This window comes from Nomascus leucogenys, chromosome 11, assembly GCF_006542625.1.
Source record: "Nomascus leucogenys isolate Asia chromosome 11, Asia_NLE_v1, whole genome shotgun sequence".
Lineage (NCBI taxonomy): Eukaryota > Metazoa > Chordata > Mammalia > Primates > Hylobatidae > Nomascus > Nomascus leucogenys.
In genome coordinates this window covers 88,783,439-88,806,021 of record NC_044391.1, presented here as the reverse complement: position 1 = coordinate 88,806,021, position 22,583 = coordinate 88,783,439, and the positions used below count along the sequence as shown (strand labels likewise).

The 22,583-nt window shown below is 34.8% G+C and overlaps 1 protein-coding gene and 1 pseudogene across 3 annotated transcripts in view; both read left to right on the top strand.

The window, feature by feature from the left end:
- Positions 1-20,402, top strand: part of PDCD10 (programmed cell death 10) — a 51,238-nt gene extending 30,836 nt beyond the window's left edge. For 2 of the 3 annotated variants that reach the window (XM_003256406.3, XM_030822788.1), the window contains exons 4-8: positions 6,864-6,981; positions 8,282-8,408; positions 16,595-16,673; positions 16,972-17,054; positions 19,915-20,402. In XM_003256406.3, coding sequence (XP_003256454.1) covers positions 6,864-6,981; positions 8,282-8,408; positions 16,595-16,673; positions 16,972-17,054; positions 19,915-19,996 — 489 coding nt within the window. In that variant the 3' untranslated portion in view covers positions 19,997-20,402. The remainder of the gene's footprint in view (positions 1-6,863; positions 6,982-8,281; positions 8,409-16,594; positions 16,674-16,971; positions 17,055-19,914) is intronic. The other variant, XM_003256407.3, reaches the window with a different exon arrangement.
- LOC115837286 lies at positions 8,817-9,798 on the top strand (annotated as a pseudogene).
- Positions 20,403-22,583: the final 2,181 nt, after the last annotated feature.

Below are 22,583 nucleotides of genomic sequence, written 5' to 3'. Positions count from 1 at the left end.
TTTAAAATAAGACTAGGTCAGATCAAGATATGTTCCAAGTTAAAATACACACAGATTTTGAAGACTTCATATAAGAAAAAGAAAGTAAACTAGATTAGTAATAAGTATTTTATAATGATTACATGTTGAAATAATATTTTGGATGTACTATTAAAATAATTTTACCTGTGTCTTTTTACTTTTTTTTAAATGTGGCCACTTAATATTACATAGGTAGCTCATAGTTGTTGCTGATATTACATTTCTGTTGTACAGCCCTACTCTAGAGACTTACCATACATGTTGAATGCATTCTTTAATAAAACTTTTATCTGGTCCTCCATCCTAAATATATATCATGGTGCCCAAAACTTTAATTTTTATTTTTGTATTCTTTCCCATCAGTAGCTTAAATAACCTGTGTTTTAGGTAAAGTATTTTAATGTTTAAATGTGGAATACATTTATATTTTAATTGGAGTTGAAACTATAAACCCATTTTGCTTGATTTCTTCCATGTCACACAAGTTTATTGGTAACACTTTTTTCTGGTAGCACAGGTCATGTCACTAGGTATCTCATATTACCATAATAATCTACATTACATATGTTAGAATAGAGCTTTTTTGATTTAATATTCTGTGATTCAAGGTGAGTACATATATATATTTAGTAGCTTCATTAAATTGCATCCTGCCAAATCATTGGGTTAATGAAGCAACACCACAGTCATTTTCTTTTTTTTTTTTATTGTTGTTGTTTTCTTCTTTGAGTGTCAGTTTGGCTTTGGAATGGTATATTTGGTCATTAGGGAGGCATGATGCTGTCTTAAGCATCTTTGTGGCCAAAAGAAGAAGGAAAAGTAATCTGTACAGTAGTATTGCTAAGAGAAAAGTCAATATTTCAGCTTTTCCAATGCCAAGAACAGAGAGAAGAAGACCCTGTCCCAAGGAGTAGATAGTATCTTCAATGACATTCATAAAATAAAATAATAAATTTCATGAGGGTTTTTCTCGTAACATCCTAACATATAAGCTAATTATCTAACACTTCAGTACAATTATGTGACTGTGATAGATGTGGTTTGATCCATGGATAAAGTTTGTTGTCCATGGCATAGATATTTATTTTGGAAGAAAACAAAGTAATGCACTGATGTATTTTTAATTATCACATTTAGTTTGTTACATTTCAAGTGAAATTGAAGGAGGACATGTGTTAAAAATGTAAAGATGTTTGTATTTTTTAAATTACAACTTTTGAAAAAGATGAAAGAAACCTCACCAGTCATAAAATCTTTTATATTCATACTTCCAATTATTGGTCCGCAACAACAATAATTTTCATCATAGTTTTTGTTATTTGGAGGAAGAAGAAGATTAAAAGAGTTTTTCCCAAGATAATACTATTGAATATTTTAATGTATATACAGTTAACCTTTGAACAGTGTGGAGGTTAGAGGTGCTGACCCCCTGCAGTGTTGAAGATTTGAGTATAAGTTTTGACTTCCAAAAATCTTAACTATTAAAAGCCTACTGTTGACCAGAACATCTTACTGGTAGCAGAAACAGTTGATTAACATATATTTTGTGTATCCTATATATTACATACTGTATTCTTAAAGTCACAGAAACGAAAATGTTATTAAGAAAATCATAAGAGAAAATATATTTATTATTCATTAAGTGGAAGTATATCATCATAAGGTCTGCATCCTTGTCGTTTTCACATTGAATAGGCTGAGGAGGAGGAAGAAGAGAAGGGGTTGGTCTTGCTAGCTCAGGGATGTCAGAAGTAGAGAAGGTGAATGGGGAGGCAAGAGAGGCAGGCACACTTAGTGTAACTTTACAGAAATATGTTTAATTTCTGACTTATTTGCTTTGTCATTTCTCTAAAAATGTTTCTGTACAGTACCAATCTTCCAACATTTGCTTTAGTTTCAGTGCTCATATCAGAGAAGGTTCCATGTCATAAAGCAGCCTTGAATAATCGGAACTCTTCTGCTGGATTGTCTAATGTCCATTTGTTTTCTGGCACTCCTTTGTCTTCTTCCTCATTGTCTATTAGCTCTTAAATTTCTCTGATATCCATATCTTGAAACCCTTCATCCTCTACCATTTTTTTTTTTTTTTTACCGTATCTACAATCTCTTTCATGATTTCCGTGGCTCTGTTGTAAATCCTGTGGAGTCATGCACAACATGTGGACACAGTTTTCTCCAGAAGAAATTTATTGTTTTAGGCTCGATGGGTTTTTCTATAACAACAATAGCATCAATGGTGTAATTCTTCCAGACTTTCATGGTATTCTTTCTACCAAGGATTGTTGACAGCCCTTTCCATAGAGGCCTTATGGTTCCATGTATAATGAGCCTTAAAGGTTCTTGATCCCGTGATGTAGAGGCTGATTTAGAGGTTGGTGTTTTGGGACAAGTAGGCCACTTTGATGCCTTTCAGTGTTGAACTCATGGGGTTCTGGGAGGCAAGGGACATTATCCAGTATCAGAAGAATTTTTTTGAACAATAATAATAAAAGAAAGGCAAGGTGCAGAGGCCCGTGCCTTGTAATCCTAGCACTTTGGGAGGCCGAAGTGTGAGGCCAGAGGCCAGAAGTTCAAGACCAGCCTAGGCAACATAGGAAGACCTTGTCTCTAATTAAATCTACATATACCTATATATGTGTGTTTATGTATATGTAGGTATCTCTGATATCTATATATATATATCTGATATCTCTATATATATCTGATATCTGTAGATCTGTCTATATAGAGATATATAGGTATCTCTATAGACATATATACACAATCAGAAGAACTTCAAAAGACCGTCCCTTACTGCCAAGATGCTAACTGCAGGAACAAAGCACTGATGGTACCAGTCTAGAACAAGGGTTCTCTTTGTCTAGGTCTTCTTGTACGACCACAAGACTGGAAGCTGGTGTTTTTCTTCTCCCTTCAAGGCTCGAGGGTTTAGCAGCATTATAAATAAGGACAGTCCTGATCATAAACCAAACTTCATTTGCACAGAACAGTAGAGTTGTCATATCCCTTCCTGCCTTAAGTTCTGGTGCTCACTTCTCTGCATTACTAATAAATATTCTTTGTGGCTATTTTTTCCTTCAGAATAGGACACTTTGATCTGTATTAAAAACCTTTTCAGGCAGATATTTTTTTCCTCAAAGATTTTCTTAAGGGTGTGTGGGGACTTATTTGCTGCCTCTTGGTCATCAGAATCTGGGTCTCCTGTTTTCTTGACATTTTTTAAGCAAAACCTCTTTCTAAAATTATCAAACTATCCTTGGGTGGCATTAAATTCTTCAGCTTTAGACTTTCATTTTGCTTTAAGTTGTCATAGAATGACTTTGCTTTTTCTTGAATCTTATTAGGGTCTTTAGGTATGCCTTTCTTATAGATATCCTGCACCCACATAAAAGCTACATTTTCAACAGACAAAAAGGTATTTCACAAAACATGCAAGGTTTTTGTACCTGCTGATGTAGCTGCAACAGTGGCTTCGTTTCATGAATTTCCTTTTTTTTTTTTTCTTACAGTGAGTCTTAGGCTGTATTCAAGCAATTCAGTATCATGCAATTCACCTTCTTGTAATGTCATGACTTTGCTTCTTGAGCACACTTCCAACATCACTAGTGGCACTTTGTTGGGTCCCATGGTATTATTCCATGTTTAGAGTATTGCACTAAATAAGATGAAAAAAATATGTGAGGACTGGGAGGTATTTGTACTGGGATGTGCAGTTTGCTGGAGAGATGAATTGTTCACATGGAGATGATTAGAGAGAGTCACATGGCGTTTTAATCATATACTTACTAATACTTGAACTCACTGCAATAGCAACAGGAGGTAGCTTCAAAATTATTACATATACATATGTACTTCAGTTAATTTTGTGCAGTTATGATTTAATATTGCATCTGTGTATTTGTTTATATTTATTTTAACTGCAAGTAACATCATGTACAGTCTGTGCGTGTGAGTTTTGATAAGTTTTAACTTTTTAATAATTTGTATCTATTTTATGATAGTAAATACTAAAATAGACTAGTGGATACCTATATTTTATGCATACATAACAAATGTTTTTATTATTTTTTTCACTACTTATAGGTTACTCAGTTTGTAAGTTTTTTCAAATTGTTGCTGATCTCCAAAAATTTTCCTATATATTTATTGAAAAGTATCTGCATGTAAATGGACCTGAGCAGTTAAAACCAGTTCTTCAAGGGTCAGCTATATTCTACTTGATTCCCTCTCCCCCTTATCCTCTCTGAGAGGTTCCGATAGGTTGTCCATCTTCCAGGTTGAGAATCACTGATCCACAAGAGTGTATGTTACTGCCCTTCGGTTTATTTTTTTCTTACAGCTGGATTATTTACAAAGATTAGACACCCTACAGGGTTCATGTATTCTGAGGGAAAACCTAGAGTTGTAGATTGTCTCTCTGATTTAAGACCATATTTATTCGTTTTGTCAATCAGAGCCATTTGGTAAATTGAAGCTTTTGAAATAAGAATTAGCTTAACCAGGTTTTTAGCCAGGAGGTACTAAGACTACTCCTTCCAAACTATGTACTGAGGTACCTGGTGGCCCATAGCAAATTCAGAGGGGTGCCACGAAGTATTTTAAAATTGTGAAGGTGTACAGTGATACTCAACATCTGTTTGACACTGCATGGACTCCTAGATTGAGATGGATTGTAATTCAGCATATTGGATTGTCCTTCACTGCTTTCATTGGTGTTAGATCATTGAGAAGCTGAACTTTTTGGCCAGTGCTATGATCTAACAGAAGTACCAGAAAAAAGTATAGCTGCAAGAGGAAATGAGAGGGACAAGGTCCAATCTAAGTCCAGTGTTTGAGAAATTATGAAGTGCCCAGTAGGCATACACATCCCAGTAATTAGTGATGATAGTTATTTAAGAATGGAGTAAAAATTGGTTTTTTCAATTTATGTGTATTTTTTTTAAAGGCTAAGTAGTTAGGACACTATACTTATTAAGTTGTTTGGACCTAAGTATTTAATAAACAGTACTGTGAGGTTTATCTTTTGTCACCAAGGGCACTGAAAACTGAGAAAGTTAGGGACCTTTGTGAGACTTTTGTAATGCTCTAGCTTTAGCATTTTGGGGTCCCAGACCAGCTTGGTATTGAAAACTTTATTCTCAGACTTTCAGCATTTGAACCTTTCAGTACTTTATTATAACTTAATCAGATATATGCTTTTCTTTTTTTCATCCCCTACAAGCACATAGAGTATGCTCCCCCTCTCCCCAAGATAATTCATTATGTAGGAAGATTTATTGCTAGATAAGATAAAGTATTGTTATGAATGCTACATTATATGTAATTTTGTGGCAGTTCACATTAATGCTATAACAACACATCTTAAGCCATATTTGGACATGTTATAAAGGAAACTGCTTTTTTAAAAAACACAGTTTTTTTTTGTTTTGTTTTTAAGACGAGGTCTTATTCTGTATCACAGGCTGAAGTGTAGTGGCATGATCATAGCTCGTTGCAGCCACGAACTCCTGGGCTGAAGCAGTCCTCCCATCTCAACCTCCTAAGTAGCTGGAACCACAGCCACACCCCACCATGCCTGGCTAAAAAGTAGATTCTTTTTAAAATATATATCCATGGAAGGAAAAGTCAACATAGGCTATAAAAGAAACAGGATTCAGTCAAACACAGTTTATTGTTATTAATCATCTATCAAAATGATTTTCCTGAATAGTATTTGACAGCATTTAAAATGATCCGAAGATTGGGATAAATGCGTGTATTTTCTTTTCTCATTTCATCCCACAACCCTTCAGTTTTTGATACTTGAGATCTAATGAGAAACAAGATGTTATAATGGAAAGAGCAATAGGAAGAGAAGAAAACTGTATCTGCAGTGATAATCAATGGAATTGAAGAGGCCGAGGTTAAGTGTGCTTGACACATAAGGAAACAAAAAGATTGCCATCTGATTAAGATCGTAAATTGTGTTTCTATTTTGCTGTTTAATATTAGGGCAAAAAGGAAAGAAAATCATCAGCATAATGATTAAAATTGGCAGGCATCCTACAGGAAACAAACATCAAGTGTGATTACAGAATTTACTGGGAAAAACTGAAATCTGAAAATTAACTCTGGCTTCGGTAAACTCAGAACTCTATGCCCAGTCTTGAAATGGCTAGAAAATTTTAGTGTCCTGGGGAGTCTAAGTAACATAGAACCAATGCAAACTCAATGAAACAAGCTCAAAAGGTAGTAAAAGATTTAATGATATTCTAGAAACCAGTGAAGGAAATATTCTTGCTACAAAAATAAAATAGGAAATGAAAATCATTGTATGGGAAAATAGTTAAGGTATTATTATATAGGTTCAGTAAAACCTTCAAAATAAATCCTTTTTTGTTTTTCCTGGCATTCTCTAAATATAAATGGAAAGAATATGCAAAACACTAGTCAGATGAGTTATTACTTGATCCTTGAGTTGCAGTATTAGCACATTTAAAAAAGCTTAAATTCTCAAGATATTTAAAGTAATGAGAATAGCAATTTGATGGATTACTAAAACATATATAATCCTTATTTCTATCTTTGTTATTAGTTCAATTGCAAAAGAGTATAAAGAAGAGTAGAAAATACTAAGTTCTTTCTGTTCAAATGGAAAATGGAACCTTAGTCGTAGTAGAGTCGGGTGCACAAGCTCTAACAAAGCCTTAGTGAATGCTATCATGACACCTGCTTTACAAAGATTTCTGCCCTTAAAAGTTATCAGTGTAAGACGTTCCCAGCAGATTCTAAACAATTAAACTTTGGCTTTAAAATGTTGATTCCTTATCTGTATTTCAAAACTAGTTTTCTGTTTATTATAGGCTGAAAAAGAAAATCCAGGTCTCACACAAGACATCATTATGAAAATTTTAGAGAAAAAAAGCGTAGAAGTTAACTTCACGGAGTCCCTTCTTCGTATGGCAGCTGATGATGTAGAAGGTAACAGACAGAAGAACCTTGTTTAAGTTATGCAATTGTTGAATAGCACTTCCTCTTAAATCATTACTATTTGACTAAAGGATCTTCCTTCCCTACTGTTTTCCCTCCCTCCCTTCACTTACGATGATGATGGTGGTGGTGGTGGTGGTGGTGGTGGTGGTGGTGGTGATAGTGGAAGCTAATGTAGATAAAATAGAAAAATGGTTTTTCTTGCTTTTTATATTTGTGAGATTTAATTACTTGAACTTTGTTTATGCTGCATGCTTTAATTTTTCCCCCCTTTATGTTTGGTGAGTTTCAGTTTTACTAAAAGATAAGCTATTTGGAATATGTTGACTTTAAGCAAACAACAGTTTGAAAGTAGTGAGGTTTTTATTTGGTTGTTTTTTTAACTTTAGTACAGCATCTGTTTTTCAAGCACAGATTTAAGAGAACAATATAACCATCCTTTTTGCTTTTCTTATTTTTTTTACTTGAAATTATTTAGACATTGGTTTTACTTAAGTTCAGTAGCAGTTTTCCCACTAATTTAGAAAAATGTGCACATATAATGTCCCATAATTATTAAGGAAGAACAAAAAGCAGGTATTTTAACTGATTCCATGATTATAAGAAAGCCCTTATCATTATTTAGAGTTGAGCATTTGCAGCCCATTAGGCCATAATATATTGATGAATTGATAGAGTTGTAATGCTTCCAAGTCTACAGTGAATCTGGTGAAGTCTCCTTTCCAAAATTGGTGTTCTGTGATCCCAGCCCGTGTGTTGGATTTGTGCTGGTGTTTTTGTTCTTAAGTGAGATTTCAAGAATGTGTAGATTTTATTAGATTATTTGGGGTTTTAATATAATGAAGCAATGTATATTAAATATAGGGGTTTTAAATTTTTAATCTTTCTAATTGGCAAGTATATATTACCTTTGCACTAGTTATGACACTCATTATTTAATTTAAGGTTTCCTTGGGAAATGTAATGTCAGAGTAGTGATGAACTTAAGCCTCCCTTTTAAATCTGTTTTTTTTTTTTTTTTTTTTTTTTTTTAAGATTTCATGGGATTTCCTTTTATCCCAAATTGAAAATATTTATTCTTTCTTTTTGTGATACTTTACTTGAAGGGAGCCCTGCTGTTGTTACTGGACTAAGTCGAACGCTAATGAATTCTGCTTTGCAACCTTGTCTTTCCTGATTATCTGGCCTTTCACCTCCCCCACCTGCCTTTGACCAACATTGGAAATTCTTAGATGTGATGAATTTGGCAGAGAGTCGCAGGATGTTTTTTATTATGTATTTATTTTATCAGAGTATATGATTGAACGACCAGAGCCAGAGTTCCAAGACCTAAACGAAAAGGCACGAGCACTTAAACAAATTCTCAGTAAGATCCCAGATGAGATCAATGACAGAGTGAGGTTTCTGCAGACAATCAAGTAAGCAATTATTTGTTTTGTTTCTTCTTTTCTTAAAAGTACTTCCAAGGAACTACTCATCTACATTTTTAAATTTTGGTATGACATTAACTTGAAATGCTTATTTGAAATAAAATCTCAAATTTTTAAATACCACATTTTATTAACTTTATGGCATTTGGTTTCAGAGTACAACATTTTTTAGAATGTTTAATTTAAAAACAATAATGAAATGTGCGTAAACTGGAATGTAGTTTGAACTACATAAATGATGGGAAGATATAAATGTCAGGTAAATGAATAGAGAAACTGATATATCCTAGAGATTGATAGTAAGAGATACCAAAATTGTTTTTATTTCAGAAATGGCAGCAGTCATTAAGGTAAGTAATGTACTCTTAGGCATGAGTAGTGTTTTCTAAGACTGACCAAATAGCCTCTAAATCCTTGCCTTTGCGGGATATAGGTTAAATAAGACCAAGAATACGCATGGGGCCATAAGGCTGGCTGGTGAGCAGCAGCAAGAAGGGTCATCCTAGAGCAGTAGTTCTCAGACCAGGGACACTCTCTTCTGGAGTACAGTGAGGGGTGAGAGGGTAGGGGATTGAGTGAAAACATAATCCCTACATAAGTATCTTTAAACTAGAGAGTCTGATAATTTTCTTCAACCTCAGTGGATAAAAAACAAAGAAAGCTGGGAATACTTGCAGTGTCACTATCAATGCATGGTTTTCGTGAAACCATAGGTAGATATTGCTGGGAAGAAAAAATTTAGCGCAGGTCTTTTTCTGGAAGAGGCTGTGACGTGGTAACTTTGAAGAACCTAAGGAGACTCACTTGGAATAAATAGTAACATTCATCTTTTCGAGCTTGGGCAGTGGGAGGAGTGGCAGCAGCCAGGCAGCCCAGCTTCGTGAAGGCCCTCAGCATGCCATGGCCCACATGCATCCCATATGCGCCTTCCCCACTTCCAGGATGCCCAAGAGGACGGTCAGCTCAGCTGATAGGACAGTGAAGGAAGAGCCCAAAAGGAGATTGATGTGGTTGTCAGCTAAACCTGCTCTTTCAGTAGTGGAAATTGAAGCCCCAAAAGGTAGCAGGAAAGGATAAATCTTCAGGAAAAAAAGTGCAAACAAAAGAGAAAAGAGTAGCAAAGTGAAAACAAGCCAAAGTGGCTAAGAATAAAGATTTACCTACAGAAAACAGAAATACTAAAACTGAAGAGAGTCCAGCCTCTGAAGCAGGAGAGAAAGAAGCCCAGTCTGATTAATATCGCATACCATGTCTTATCAGTGGTTCCCCGTCTCTCTTCTTACATAATCCAGGGGAATATTTTTATCAACTATGTTGTAAATGCATGTTTTTTAGTAGCTCTAATGTTTTTTAGTAGCTCTAGAAACATTTAAGGAGGGAATTCTACCACATCCCATTTTTTAAGTGTAAATGCTTTTTTTTTTTTTTTAAAGAGGTGAAATAATTTAATTTGCTGGTTTTTTTTGGTACAATGAGAAAATAATGTTGGATATTGAATTACGGGAAGCCTTGACTGTTATGGGTGTCAGCTTAACATTCCATAGATGGGTGGTTAGTTTTTATATCCCATAATATAAAGCATACTAAATGGCAAAGTGGAGTCACAGTCCTGCATTTAATGTCTTGAACATTTTTAATTACTTCACTCTGTCACCCAGGCTGGACTGCAGTGGTGTGATCATAACTTACTGCACCCTCAACCTCCTGGGCTCAAGCAGTCCTTCCACCTCAGCCTCCAGAGTAGCTAGGACTACTGGTGTACACCACCACAGCAAGCTAATTTCTTTTTTTTTTTTTTTTTTTTTTTTAATTTTTAGTAGATACCACGTCTCCCTACATTGCCCAAGCTGGTCTCTAACCTCTGAGCTCAAGTGATCCTCCTGCCCTGGCCTCCCAAAGTGTTGAGATTACAGGAGTGAGCCACCACACCTGGCCTTAAATTACTTCTTCTCTTCATGTTGTTTTTTAGTGGAATTGTTTCCTTGGGCAAACCACTCCTTGAGCCTGGCTCTCCCTATCAGAATTGTGTGCACTCTGTAGCATCTTTGGTCATGGTAGTCCTGTTTTTCTAATAACTTTGTTAATCTGCTATGAAAGATTAAAGTATATAGTGTATATGCTATTAAATTGTGAATTGGTGGGACGTATGTGACAGTTTATCAACGTTTGAAGGTACTGGTACTTGATAGCCTTTTAAGGAAATTTTGCCTCAATTGTAAGCTGGAAAGTCACTGGAATAACTTTAAAGAATAATAATGATATGTGGCTTTTTAGATTTTGCAGTACATATGTTCAGAATTGTGTACAAGTTGAAATGTCTATGTACTGATCCTCAACACAACTGATGAAATCTCAATTATGAAAGAAAAAGAAAACATTCATCTTTTGAAAATAGTATTCTTTGTCATTCACATTGAGAAATGCTATTTTAGCTTGTTTGGATACCTAGCTAGCTTGGATACTCTCTTTTGAGTCACATGAAGAGAAGAATATGTCCCATAGAAAATAATGGTTCGTGATGGGTATGCAACCCAGCTATCAAGGAATGACCCTGCTCTTTGACAATAATTAAGGGCCAGGAATATAAAAAAAGGCTTTTAATTGAATAGCCAAAGTCTGTGTCACAAGCAACAAACACTAAGGGTTTTTTTGTTTGTTTGTTTTGTTTTTGTTTTTGAGACGGAGTCTTGCTCTGTCGCCCAGGCTGGAGTGCAGTGGCGCCATCTCGGCTCACTGCAAGCTCCGCCTCCCGGGTTCACGCCACTCTCCTGCCTCAGCCTCCCGAGTAGCTGGGACTACAGGCGCCCGCCACCATGCCTGGCTAATTTTTTGTATTTTTAGTAGAGATAGGGTTTCACTGTGTTAGCCAGGATGGTCTCGATCTCTTGACCTTGTGATCTGCCTGCCTTGGCCTCCCAAAGTGCTGGGATTTACAGGTGTGAGCCAACATGCCCGGCCTAAGGGTTTTGTATTTTACCTTTCCTATAGGAAAGCCCCAGCTTCCGTTTCTACTTTTAATATGTGAAGGAGGAAGGTAATCAACTGTTTATGGAGTTTTATTTTTAATCTGGTACAAGTTGAGCATCCCTAATTTGAATATCAAATTCTAAATGTTCCAAAATCCAAAACTTTTTGAGCACCATGACATGACACCATAAGTGGAAAATTCCACGTCTGACCTCATGTGATGGATGCGTTGTAGTCAAAACACAATCAAAACTTTGTTGTATGCACAAAATATATGCATATATGAATGCACTTTATGAAACATAAATGAATTTCATGTTTATACTTGGGCTTCATCCCCGGGTCTAAAGACTTCTGGTCTCAAGCATTTTGTTTAAGGGATACTCACCCTATATAGTTAAAGTAAACATGTTTGGCCTGTAAAAGTATAAATTGTCAGTGATCCCAAACTTGGTTGTTTAGACTATTTATTTCTAAAGTTTTCAAATAATTTGGTAAGTTTTTGTTTGCTTTGATAATCGTGTACTTGTTGATGAGCCATGATACATTTCTATGAAGATTTGACATTTAAAATAATATTTGCAGCAGATTTTGCTTCAGATCATCGAAATAGGTTTATATAATCAATGTCATCTTTTTTTTTTTCTTCTTTTTTTTTTTTTGAGACGGAGTCTCACTCTGTCGCCCAGGCTGGAGTGCAGTGGCGCGATCTCGGCACACTGCAAGCTCCGCCTCCCGGGTTCACGCCATTCTCCTGCCTCAGCCTCCGGAGTAGCTGGAACTACAGGCGCCTGCCACCGTGCCCGGCTAATTTTTTGTATTTTTAGTAGAGACGGGGTTTCACCGTGGTCTCGATCTCCTGACGTCATGATCCGCCCGCCTCGGCCTCCCAAAGTGCTGGGATTACAGGTGTGAGCCACCGTGCTCAGCCAATCAATGTCATCTTAATAGCAATCATTTATATAGGACTTATTATATGCTAAGCACTATTTTAATCACTTTACATATATTTGCTTATCACAACAACCCAGTAACAAGTGAGGAAATTGAAGCAGGCACAGAAAATTAGGTAAGGCCACAGAACTTACCTATTAAGTGGTAGAGCTGGATTTGAACCCAGGCAATCTAATTCCAGGTGTTCACTGCTGTTTCCCAATCATAGACTTCCAATGTTGATGTAATCTGGAGATTGAAAAATAGAGTTTCTGCCATTTGAAAGAAATGTGAAAAAGGATATTTTAACATAGAATGCCAGTACGTGAGAGAGATAACAGTATTGTGGTTGAAGCTGGGATAGAAATGTAGGCCCAGAGCCCTCATCCTGTCACTTTGACATCCTCTTTCCCCCTACAGAGTCCCTGAGACATCTCTGCTAAACCATCTGTGACTCTAGGGAGCTGCAGTTTGAAAACCACATTATTAACAGCACATTTTAGTCATAAGGAAATTGAGCTTAAGAGTCTTGTCCATAGTCACTGACAGAGGCTTTCGTTAGGGTGTTGTTTCCTTTATGAGGGAGTAATCATACTTCAGTTCTGTTTTCTAGAGTGTACTAATATAGCACAATTGAATTAAGAGTAGTGGTGGCAATGAAAATTTACTTCCTAACCATTTGAGGAGGGATAATTTGCCCTGGCAAGTTTGTTGATATGTATGTTATTTCTGAGACTAAAATTCAGCCGCATATGAACAGCATAGATAGGGTAAAGTATAATTATTTGTATCACTGTCATATATTGGTACATTTTCATGTATGTTCTTACCACTATTAATTGAAAAATTAGTGGATAAAATTGCACCAAAATAGAAAATGATTTCTTCTTCAGGCGTTTCTCCGATATTTTACTTTCTTATATCTAAGGTAGTTATCCCCTTTATTCATTTTAGCAACATTTTTCAATAAGCGTATGTCATATACGTATTACACCAAGTACTACAGGTAATGCTATAGATTGTATCAAAGTACAAGTAAAAAAGAATCCTGGCAGCTAATAAATATTCAGGCAATTTTGAATATATTAGCAGACCTAGGTTTGAATCTCCATTCCAACATTTAGCTATGTAACCTTGGATATAAGTTGCTTAACTTCTGTCATTTTAGTTTGTGCCTCTGAAAATGATGGTAATGACTTGTGAGAATTGAAAGAAATGATGTACATGAAGTGCCTAGCACAGAACCTAGCATACATTCAACAGTACATGCTATAATAGCATTGTGAAATGAGGATTTTCCTCCCTTTTCTCAATGGAGTTGATTAGGAAAAATGATCCAGCAAATATTTTAAAAGGCCTTTTGATCAATGAATGTGTGTGCATGAGTACATTTGAGCTATGCAAATATTATATAAAATTAATTTGTTTTTTTTTTTGAAGTCCAGTACATCTCAACTAATGGAAAACTAGTGGAAACTCGTGATTTAACAGACCAAAATAAAAAAGCCAGGCATTTATTTACTGTTTGTAATCTGCATTTGCATATTCTTAGGCTAAAATTCAGCAAGGTTTGTTTTAAGTTAGGAGTTTTCATGAAGGGTTCAGAATAGATTTTTTTCAGAGTTTTCCCATCTAAACCAAACTCAGCATAAAGCACAGGGATTCCCTTTCATTAGCATATTTGGATAAATACGTATCATGCAAATTTGGGTGGCACGATTAGAAACTCTACTTTTCCATGCAGTTTTTTGATAAGATGTATGTTTACATTTCATCTGAAGCCTTTGCCTTTCAGTGTATGTTTCGCAAAGCTGCCCTATTAGGTTGGTGCAAATTGCTAAGTTCCTTCTTCTACTCATACTATCTGCCTCTTATCACAGAATTCATCTGCATGAAGCTACTCTCAAGGTTTTTCTCAGTTCTTTATCTGGTTAGTTGTCTGTAGTGGTTTTTTTGTGCTGGTGTTTTCTCTCGTAGGAAACAAACTTTCTGGTAGTTACTAATATAATTTAGCTTCCCTATGTGCACACCTTGGTGCCATAAATGAAAATACTTTTCTGTGTACATATGTATAACATAATATTTGACATACATTGCTGCAGATTGTTTCTAGAGAACATTTTTTCTACAATTTGGTAGGCATTTAACAGTGTTTTGCCTCGTGTCCAAACAGAGGCTTAGGAATAAATGGCGTTGGTTGACAGAGAGCTCTGTTCCAATAAGGCATTAAACCTTAGCTCCAAGTTTTCAAACCTGACTCATCAGCAGTCACCTGAGGAGTTGCGCCTCCCCCCATCCCCTTTTAAAATAGAGATTTCCAGTATTTATCAGCAGGTCTCTCTTTTTTTGTCCAGCAAAACCCTCCCTTCTCCTCCCCTTGTCTTTTTGTCTCCCTAGGTGCATGAGGCAACATGTTTCAGACCCACTCTTTTGACTTGTAGAATCTAGCCATTGTTATTGTATATGAAACATACGTTCATCTTGATGACTAGCCCCGGAAACACATTTTATTCCTCTTTATCAGAATATTGAAATATACTACAAAGTGAGACTATATACTTCTGTCTGATCACTATGTAATTTGCTCCATTATATTCCATTTTAAATAACTCCATTGTGGATTTGGAAAAGCTTGCAATTTTGGAGATTTGACATTTTTTATTTGTTGAAATTGTAATTTTTCTCACAGAATAGTCCTATGACAGCATTTTATTAAGCAATGGTGGGTTTATGTCCATCACACCAATATACAGAGATTCAACTTACTTAAGCCATAAATGAAAGGAATAGTTATCTAATTAAAAACTGCTGTTACTAAACCAGAGGCAAAAAAAAATTAGACAGATAACATTTATGTAAGACTTACTGTCCTACTTGAATATGTAATGTTTCAGTGTTTCAGCCCAATACCAGTGTTTGACCTGAGAGAGGTAATAAGTAAAATATTATTGAAATAATCAATGAAAATGTAATTACTACTTCAGAGTACTCTAAAATACTTTTTAAAAAAATATCAAAATTCTGTATGCTTTTAATTCTTAAAATTTCTACATGGTTATTTACTGAAAAATATGCTGGGAAACACCCACATGCACACAGAAACCTGGACACTGAGGTTTTTTCCCCTTGCAATAGGAATGTTGAAATGTTTTAGATAGGAAATAACTGAAATCTGGCATTTGTAATTAGTATTAGTAATAAAATGTTATGTTTAGGATGGTGCAGATTTCCATCTTATTCATCTCTTCACAGTTGCATTTGAAGTTTTTGTTGTGACTAACAGCTAAGAGAATGGCTGTGAAAAAGAAGGTTTGTCGTAGAGAATGTGAGACTATTTGAGAATGCAGAATTACATAAAGTTCAGTTTGGCAGAAAAAAATTGCTATGAGGTTAAAATGTGGAAATCGAAGGGCTAGATAGAAAAGCAAAAAAAAAGTTCAGAAAAAGTGGTGCATGGATAGGAAGAACAACTCAAATGAGAATTACTGATTTCTTCTTTTTTTTCTTTAGAAAGGGGAGGGAGGTGGTGATGCATATATAGTCAAAGGATGATTGCTGGGAAGGTTAAAGTCGAAGAATATTGTGATGTTGTCTCCCCTAGTAATTTAAATATTATATTTTCCAAAGGGAATAGTGACTGACAGCAAGTGTTTGAAAGAGGAGGATATTTGGTTGCTAGATAGAAGCTAAAAGTGTCTATAAAAAAGTAAAGGAGGAGGAATATTTCCTCAGGGGAGAGGAATATTTTCTGAGGAGGAAATATTTTATGTTAAACATCAAAACTAATAGGTATCTAGCATACAGCATTGTTAAATACAGAATTGAATTATATGTAATGCAGAATATTATAAAATTGTTCCTTGTTCAAATAACAAAAAGTAGAGAACATGGTAGCTTGAATATAGCTACATTAGCCAGAGCTAAGAAAAATTTTAAAATGGGAAAAGACAGGCATAGATAATGTTTATCTTTTTATAAATTTGAGTAAGGAACGCTTAATGAAATGCGATTGATTTGAGAAAGTTGGTTTTGGTTGGGAACCTTTGGTCAGCAGTGCAAGAGAATCAGGATTACAGAGGGGTACAGACTAAAATCCCCACTCCAACTAGCTAGCCAAAAAGGCTGGCTGTTCTTGAACTGATTGCACTTAACCATAATTAAGAGTACTGTGATTAGATTAAGTGTGCTTAATTTCTTTCAAATGTAGCTGATGTTCTTTTCTCTCACAAATTTCTTTCTAATATAGCTGATATTCTTTATTCTTTTCCCAACAGGGATATAGCTAGTGCAATAAAAGAACTTCTTGATACAGTGAATAATGTCTTCAAGAAATATCAATACCAGAACCGCAGGGTACGTTTAGTAGAAGCCTTGCTAGTTGACATCCTAGATGTTGGTTTATGCCTAGTTGTTTTATTGACTTAAAAATAAGATTGAGTGTTGGAAATAGTTTTGTGTCATTAACCGTTGAGTTTATTCTTGAATTTAAATATGCCTTTTTATTTAAAAGTAAATACTCCACAATTGCTTATTAGTAATATTCATATAAAGTGCATCCCATATCCTATATAATCTCTTGTCCTTGCCTTTGGCTTTTGTGATTATTTCTCTTATTTAGTACTTTATTTCTTATTATATTTTGTGGCTGTAGGCACTTGAACACCAAAAGAAAGAATTTGTAAAATACTCCAAAAGTTTCAGTGATACTCTGAAAACGTATTTTAAAGATGGCAAGTAAGTACTGTAATTTATCCTTTACTTTTAAAATTAAATAGATTATGTGGTTTTATATGATATGAAAACCATATAAATTAAGCCCTTTTACTTTATTATTAGTACTCCAGGCAACTGATAATGAAGGCAGACCGTTAACAATAGAAAATGAATGGTTGCTAATCTAGCCATAACTCCTTTCTAGAACAGGAGTTATCAGACGCTTTCTGAAAAGAGTCAGATAGTAAATATGTTAGATTTGGTGGGCCTGTTGCCATTATCCACCCATCTCTGCTGTTGTAGTACAGAAACAAGCCATAGACAATGTACAAACAAGGGGGTGTGACTGTGTTTTAATAAAACTTCATACAAAATTCAAATTTCAGTATCTTGAAATAATTTTTACCTGTCATGTAATATTCTTCTTTTGATTTTTTTTAACCATTTGGAAATGTAAAAGCAATTTTAGTTCATTGGCCTACTTTATACACTCCTGAAACAGTGGTTCTCAAACTTTAGTGGCATCAGAGTCATCTGGAGGACTTGTTACAGTCAAATTGCAAATTGTTCGAGGGTCCCACTTCTAGAATTTCTGATTCCGTAGGTCTAGGATGGAGCCCAAGAATTTGCATTTCTTAGAAATTTTCAGATGATACTGACATTACAGGTCTATTGAGAACTACTGCACTAAAGTTAAAGCAATAGTTGTCAGTCCTTTCTGTGCATTAGAGTCACTTGAGGACAGTTTTTAAAAAATTCCCACTGCCTAGGCCCCACCTGCAGAGATTCTGATTCAGTTGCTGGGAGTGGAGTCAGGGTTTAGATGTTTTGTAAAAGTGCCTCAGATGTTTTTAAAGTGCTGTAAGGTTTTTGACCCACTGTCCTGGAAAGAGGCTTTCACAGCATCATTCTATAAAATAGGAAATATACTAAAATGTAAATTGGACATTATTTTTTAATTTACATGTAATTGGTTGTGATGCACTATAGAAAACCAAGAGATTTTATATATTTTAACATACATACGTGCATATGTATAATGTATAAACTGATGGAAAGTCTGGCCATGTAGGTAGTTACTTGCAGTTCAAGTCAAATGTGAGAATTTTTTGAACAAGATTATTTTTTAACAGTGCTTAAAGTCAGAAAAGTAAATAGAGACCTCAGTCATGCCGTCCTGCTATTCAGGTTTTAAGATCTCTATATTCATGTCACATCATTACAGAATTATTTTAGTAATATTTAAAAATGATAAAAATACATTAGATAGAATTCTGTTAATTTTCAGAGTCATTTTTAACAGTTCAAACAGGTTGAAGTATTTACATTTATATTATGAATTAGAGATATCAAGCTAAATTTTATTATTTGCTTTGTGGTGGTGTTCCACACACAGGTTTGTCTAAGGGAAATGCTCCTTGATGACTTAGTTTAATAAGCTGGCATTTGTGTTTTGAAAATAAACTTTTATTTGTTTTTTTCTTGATTTATGCTAAGCTCAAATAATCAAAAACACATTAAAATAATAATTTACATGATGGGATTATTATTTCTGATTTTAGTTACTATTATGGAATAAGCACAACAAAAGGTAGACATTAATTTAGAGCCTAATTTTCATTAATTAATTGAAATTATTTACTCTGCATATGGATTCAGTGTCCTTGCTGCTACTTTCTCTGCATTCAGCAGCTTTTTAAAATTCCAGTTCTTTGTGTGTCAGTAATGTGCTTGAGTTTTATACCTGTTTCCTCAAAACAGAAAATTGTTGATAGAACCTGATCTGTAGGCCATCTTTTAGTAGGGGGATGGATTTGCATTGATTCAGCTATTTCTTCCTGGCCCTTCTCTTTTTTTTTTTTTTTTTTTTTTTTTTGGAGACAGAGTCTTGCTTTGTTGCCCAGGCTGGATCTGGGCTCACTGTGACCTCCAGCTCCTGAATTCAAGCAGTTCTCCTGCCTCAGCCTCCTGAGCTGGGATTATAGACACATGCCACCATGCCCAGCTAATTTTTGTATTTTTAGTAGAGACAAGGTTTCACCATGTTGGCCAGGCTGGTCTCACACTCCAAAAGACCTCTTGATCCGCCCACCTTGGCCTCCCAAAGTGCTGGGATTACAGGTGTGAGCCACCGGGTCCAGTCCCTGGGCCTTCTCTGTTGAGAAATGTCTAGGATGCAGATACATGCTAGATGTGATACTAGGAAACTGTTGAGGCCACACAATGGGACTAGGGCATCATCTCTGAATCCCAGCTGCATGAAGATGAGCCATTAGGAGAATGTGGTCTAGCTCAAAGCCAATTTTAAAGAATATATTTTTATATGTTGTCAGCTCCCAGATTTTGAAACTGCATGGTTATTTTGTTTTAAAAGTATGCTTATAGTAAAAGTAGTTTGTAGTAGTTTGTGGTTTAGAATTTCTACCTTTCTTTAAGGAGATAAGAGATTGGGATGAATCAGATTAGAAATAATTAACTTTTTCTTGAGTATGATGCCCATTAACTACAGATTTTGATATTATGATACTTTGTTAGATTTTACTTGTTAACTTTTATGAAACCACAGCTGGAGACCGCATCTGAATCCTCCTTTTGGCCAGTTAACTTGTTCCACCTATAAATGAACTGGGTTGTTGAGGCGCCACCTATCATTAGCAGTCCTCCAACATTTTATTACCAGTCAGAACCACCAGGGGGCAGTAATTACTAGATAGTTTAAAATGATGCAAGACTATTACATCCTAAATTAGAATAAAAGTTTTAATAATACTAACTTGTCTTTTTTTCTAAAATTGATTTCATTGCTACTGTTAATAGTATAAATCTTAAAAGGGTGAATTTTTTGGATGAAATTAATGCTTATTCTTTTCTTTTTAAACAGGGCAATAAATGTGTTCATAAGTGCCAACCGACTAATTCATCAAACCAACTTAATACTTCAGACCTTCAAAACTGTGGCCTGAAAGTTGTATATGTTAAGAGATGTACTTCTCAGTGGCAGTATTGAACTGCCTTTATCTGTAAATTTTAAAGTTTGACTGTATAAATTATCAGTCCCTCCTGAAGGGATCTAATCCAGGATGTTGAATGGGATTATTGCCATCTTACACCATATTTTTGTAAAATGTAGCTTAATCATAATCTCACACTGAAGATTTTGCATCACTTTTGCTATTATCATTCTTTTAAGAATTATAAGCCAAAAGAATTTACGCCTTAATGTGTCATTATATAACATTCCTTAAAAGAATTGTAAATATTGGTGTTTGTTTCTGACATTTTAACTTGAAAGCGATATGCTGCAAGATAATGTATTTAACAATATTTGGTGGCAAATATTCAATAAATAGTTTACATCTGTTAAACATTTCTTTACTTGAAAAAATGCATATATATATGTGTGTATATATATATATATATATGAACAGAAGACCAAGACAACTTGGTGTAATGTCTAAAAAACTTCTAATGGGAGCTTATCAGCAGTTTATCAAATAATAAAGCAAGAATTTCTATTTTTGTCCTTAATCACTTTGGACACAGAGTAGTCAATGGAAATATTTTTGTTAATTACTTATAAGGTACTGAGTATTTTTATATGATTTCCAACCTGTTTTAAAAGACTTATGAGTAAGAGATAGCATTTTCTAGTGTTTTTGCACTATAATGCCACTTTTTGAACTCTTGTGACAAATGTAGATTTGACTCTTAAAAATTAAGCCTTTGATATGCTGGGCCCTCATAAGCTTTGCACAATTTTTTCCCAAAAAATAGCCACAATTAATAGTAATTTGAAGCTATATCAAAGGTTGGATTGAAATTGTCATGAGTGTTAACATTATATACACTCTTCAACTAGGTACAGTTTTATTTCACCATAGAGAAGTTTTAAGGAAATTGTGTATCAAGTGTTCATGTTAAGTGGTTTCATTTTTCAATTATAAAATAAAGGGAAAAAATCAGAATTTGCTTATCTTTTATAAAGATTTTAGATGTTAAACTAAGTTTCTGTTGGCAGTATTTTTTTTGCTGTTAATGCAACTCAGTTGTTTTATTTTTTTCTCCATCTTAAAAAACAGATTTTTAAAGAATTATCATTGGCACCGTAAAAGTAAAACATCCTGTTAAATGTAAATGAAAATATGTTGAAAGGAGCAAAAAAAATAGACAATTGAATGAAATCTCTTAATTAATGAACATTTTACTGACTTGATTTTTTTTTCTTCAAAGATACATAGCCAGTAAAACAAATAGAATACTGATCTTTATTTATTTTTGGCATAAACTGTCATTCACTCTTGGAAGGAGATGGGTGATCATTTGCCGAATAGACTTGTGGATATATGAAGAAAAAAGACACTTTTATTTGCAGCAGACTTTTTAAACATCATTTCTAACATCATCTAACATCATCACTCCTTCTGCTGTCTTTACCCTCCTTAAAAGAACTCAACCAGTTACCAGACATGCCTCAAATCACCTGTTTTTATAAGCCTTCCATATTATCATTCCACTATCCATTATCTCTGGCTTCTGTTTTCATGAAATATTCCTCCACAAAGGAGGTTTATTCTTAGAGTACTTTAGTTTCTTATGTGATCCTTCCAACAGGGCTGAGTTTGTGTTAAAAGAAGGCCAGAGTGGCCCCAGTTAGATTCATTTCCAGAGAACAGAAAAGTGGCTTCAGAGGAAAGGAAGAGGAGGAAAACAAATTTGTTGGGCACCTTCTCTGTGTCAGGCACTAGTTACATTTACATAATTCTCTTAACAGTCCTATGATTTAGCTATCTTACAATTGAGGAAACTGACAGAGCTTAGGGTACACAGCTGGTAACTGCTAGGGCCAGAGTTTAAATTTGTGTCCAGATTCCATGTTCTTTCCACTGAACTGTACTCCCTCTATTACTGAAAATATGTCTTGTTTAGGATATTAGTTCCCAAACACCAATTTGAGAAACCACTCCCAGGACCACAGGAAAATGAGAAAAATTAGAGCAATGTGATTGTTTTTTCATAAATCTAACTGTACTCATTTTAAAGGATCATGGAGATTATTGCTGTTTTAGATGTTTAAAATACTGTCTTTCCACACTTTTAAAAAATGATATAATAGTAAATTTTTTTAAAAATGACTTTTAAAAGCCTAATCAGGCAAAACAGGTTGACAACTCATTATTGAGCTGTCTCAGTTGATTTAAACGTTTTATATGGAAATAATTTCAAATTTACAGAAAATTTGCAAGCATAAGAATAGTGCAAAGAACATCTGTATGTCCTTTAAGACTCAACTATTATTCAGATTTTACCCTCTTCATTTTATTGTTTGCTTGTTCATTTGTCCTTCTTTAAGTCTCCTTTACTCTGGATCATTTCCATAGCCACCTTGGTCTTTTATAGCATTGAATCGGATTTAAGTTATGCATTCTTGGTGAGAATACTCTGTTGATGGTACTATGTCATCATGGTATGATATTGGGGGCACACAATGTCCATCTTATTGGTGATGCCAATTTTGATCACCTGATCAAGGCAGTGTTCAGTTTCTCCAAT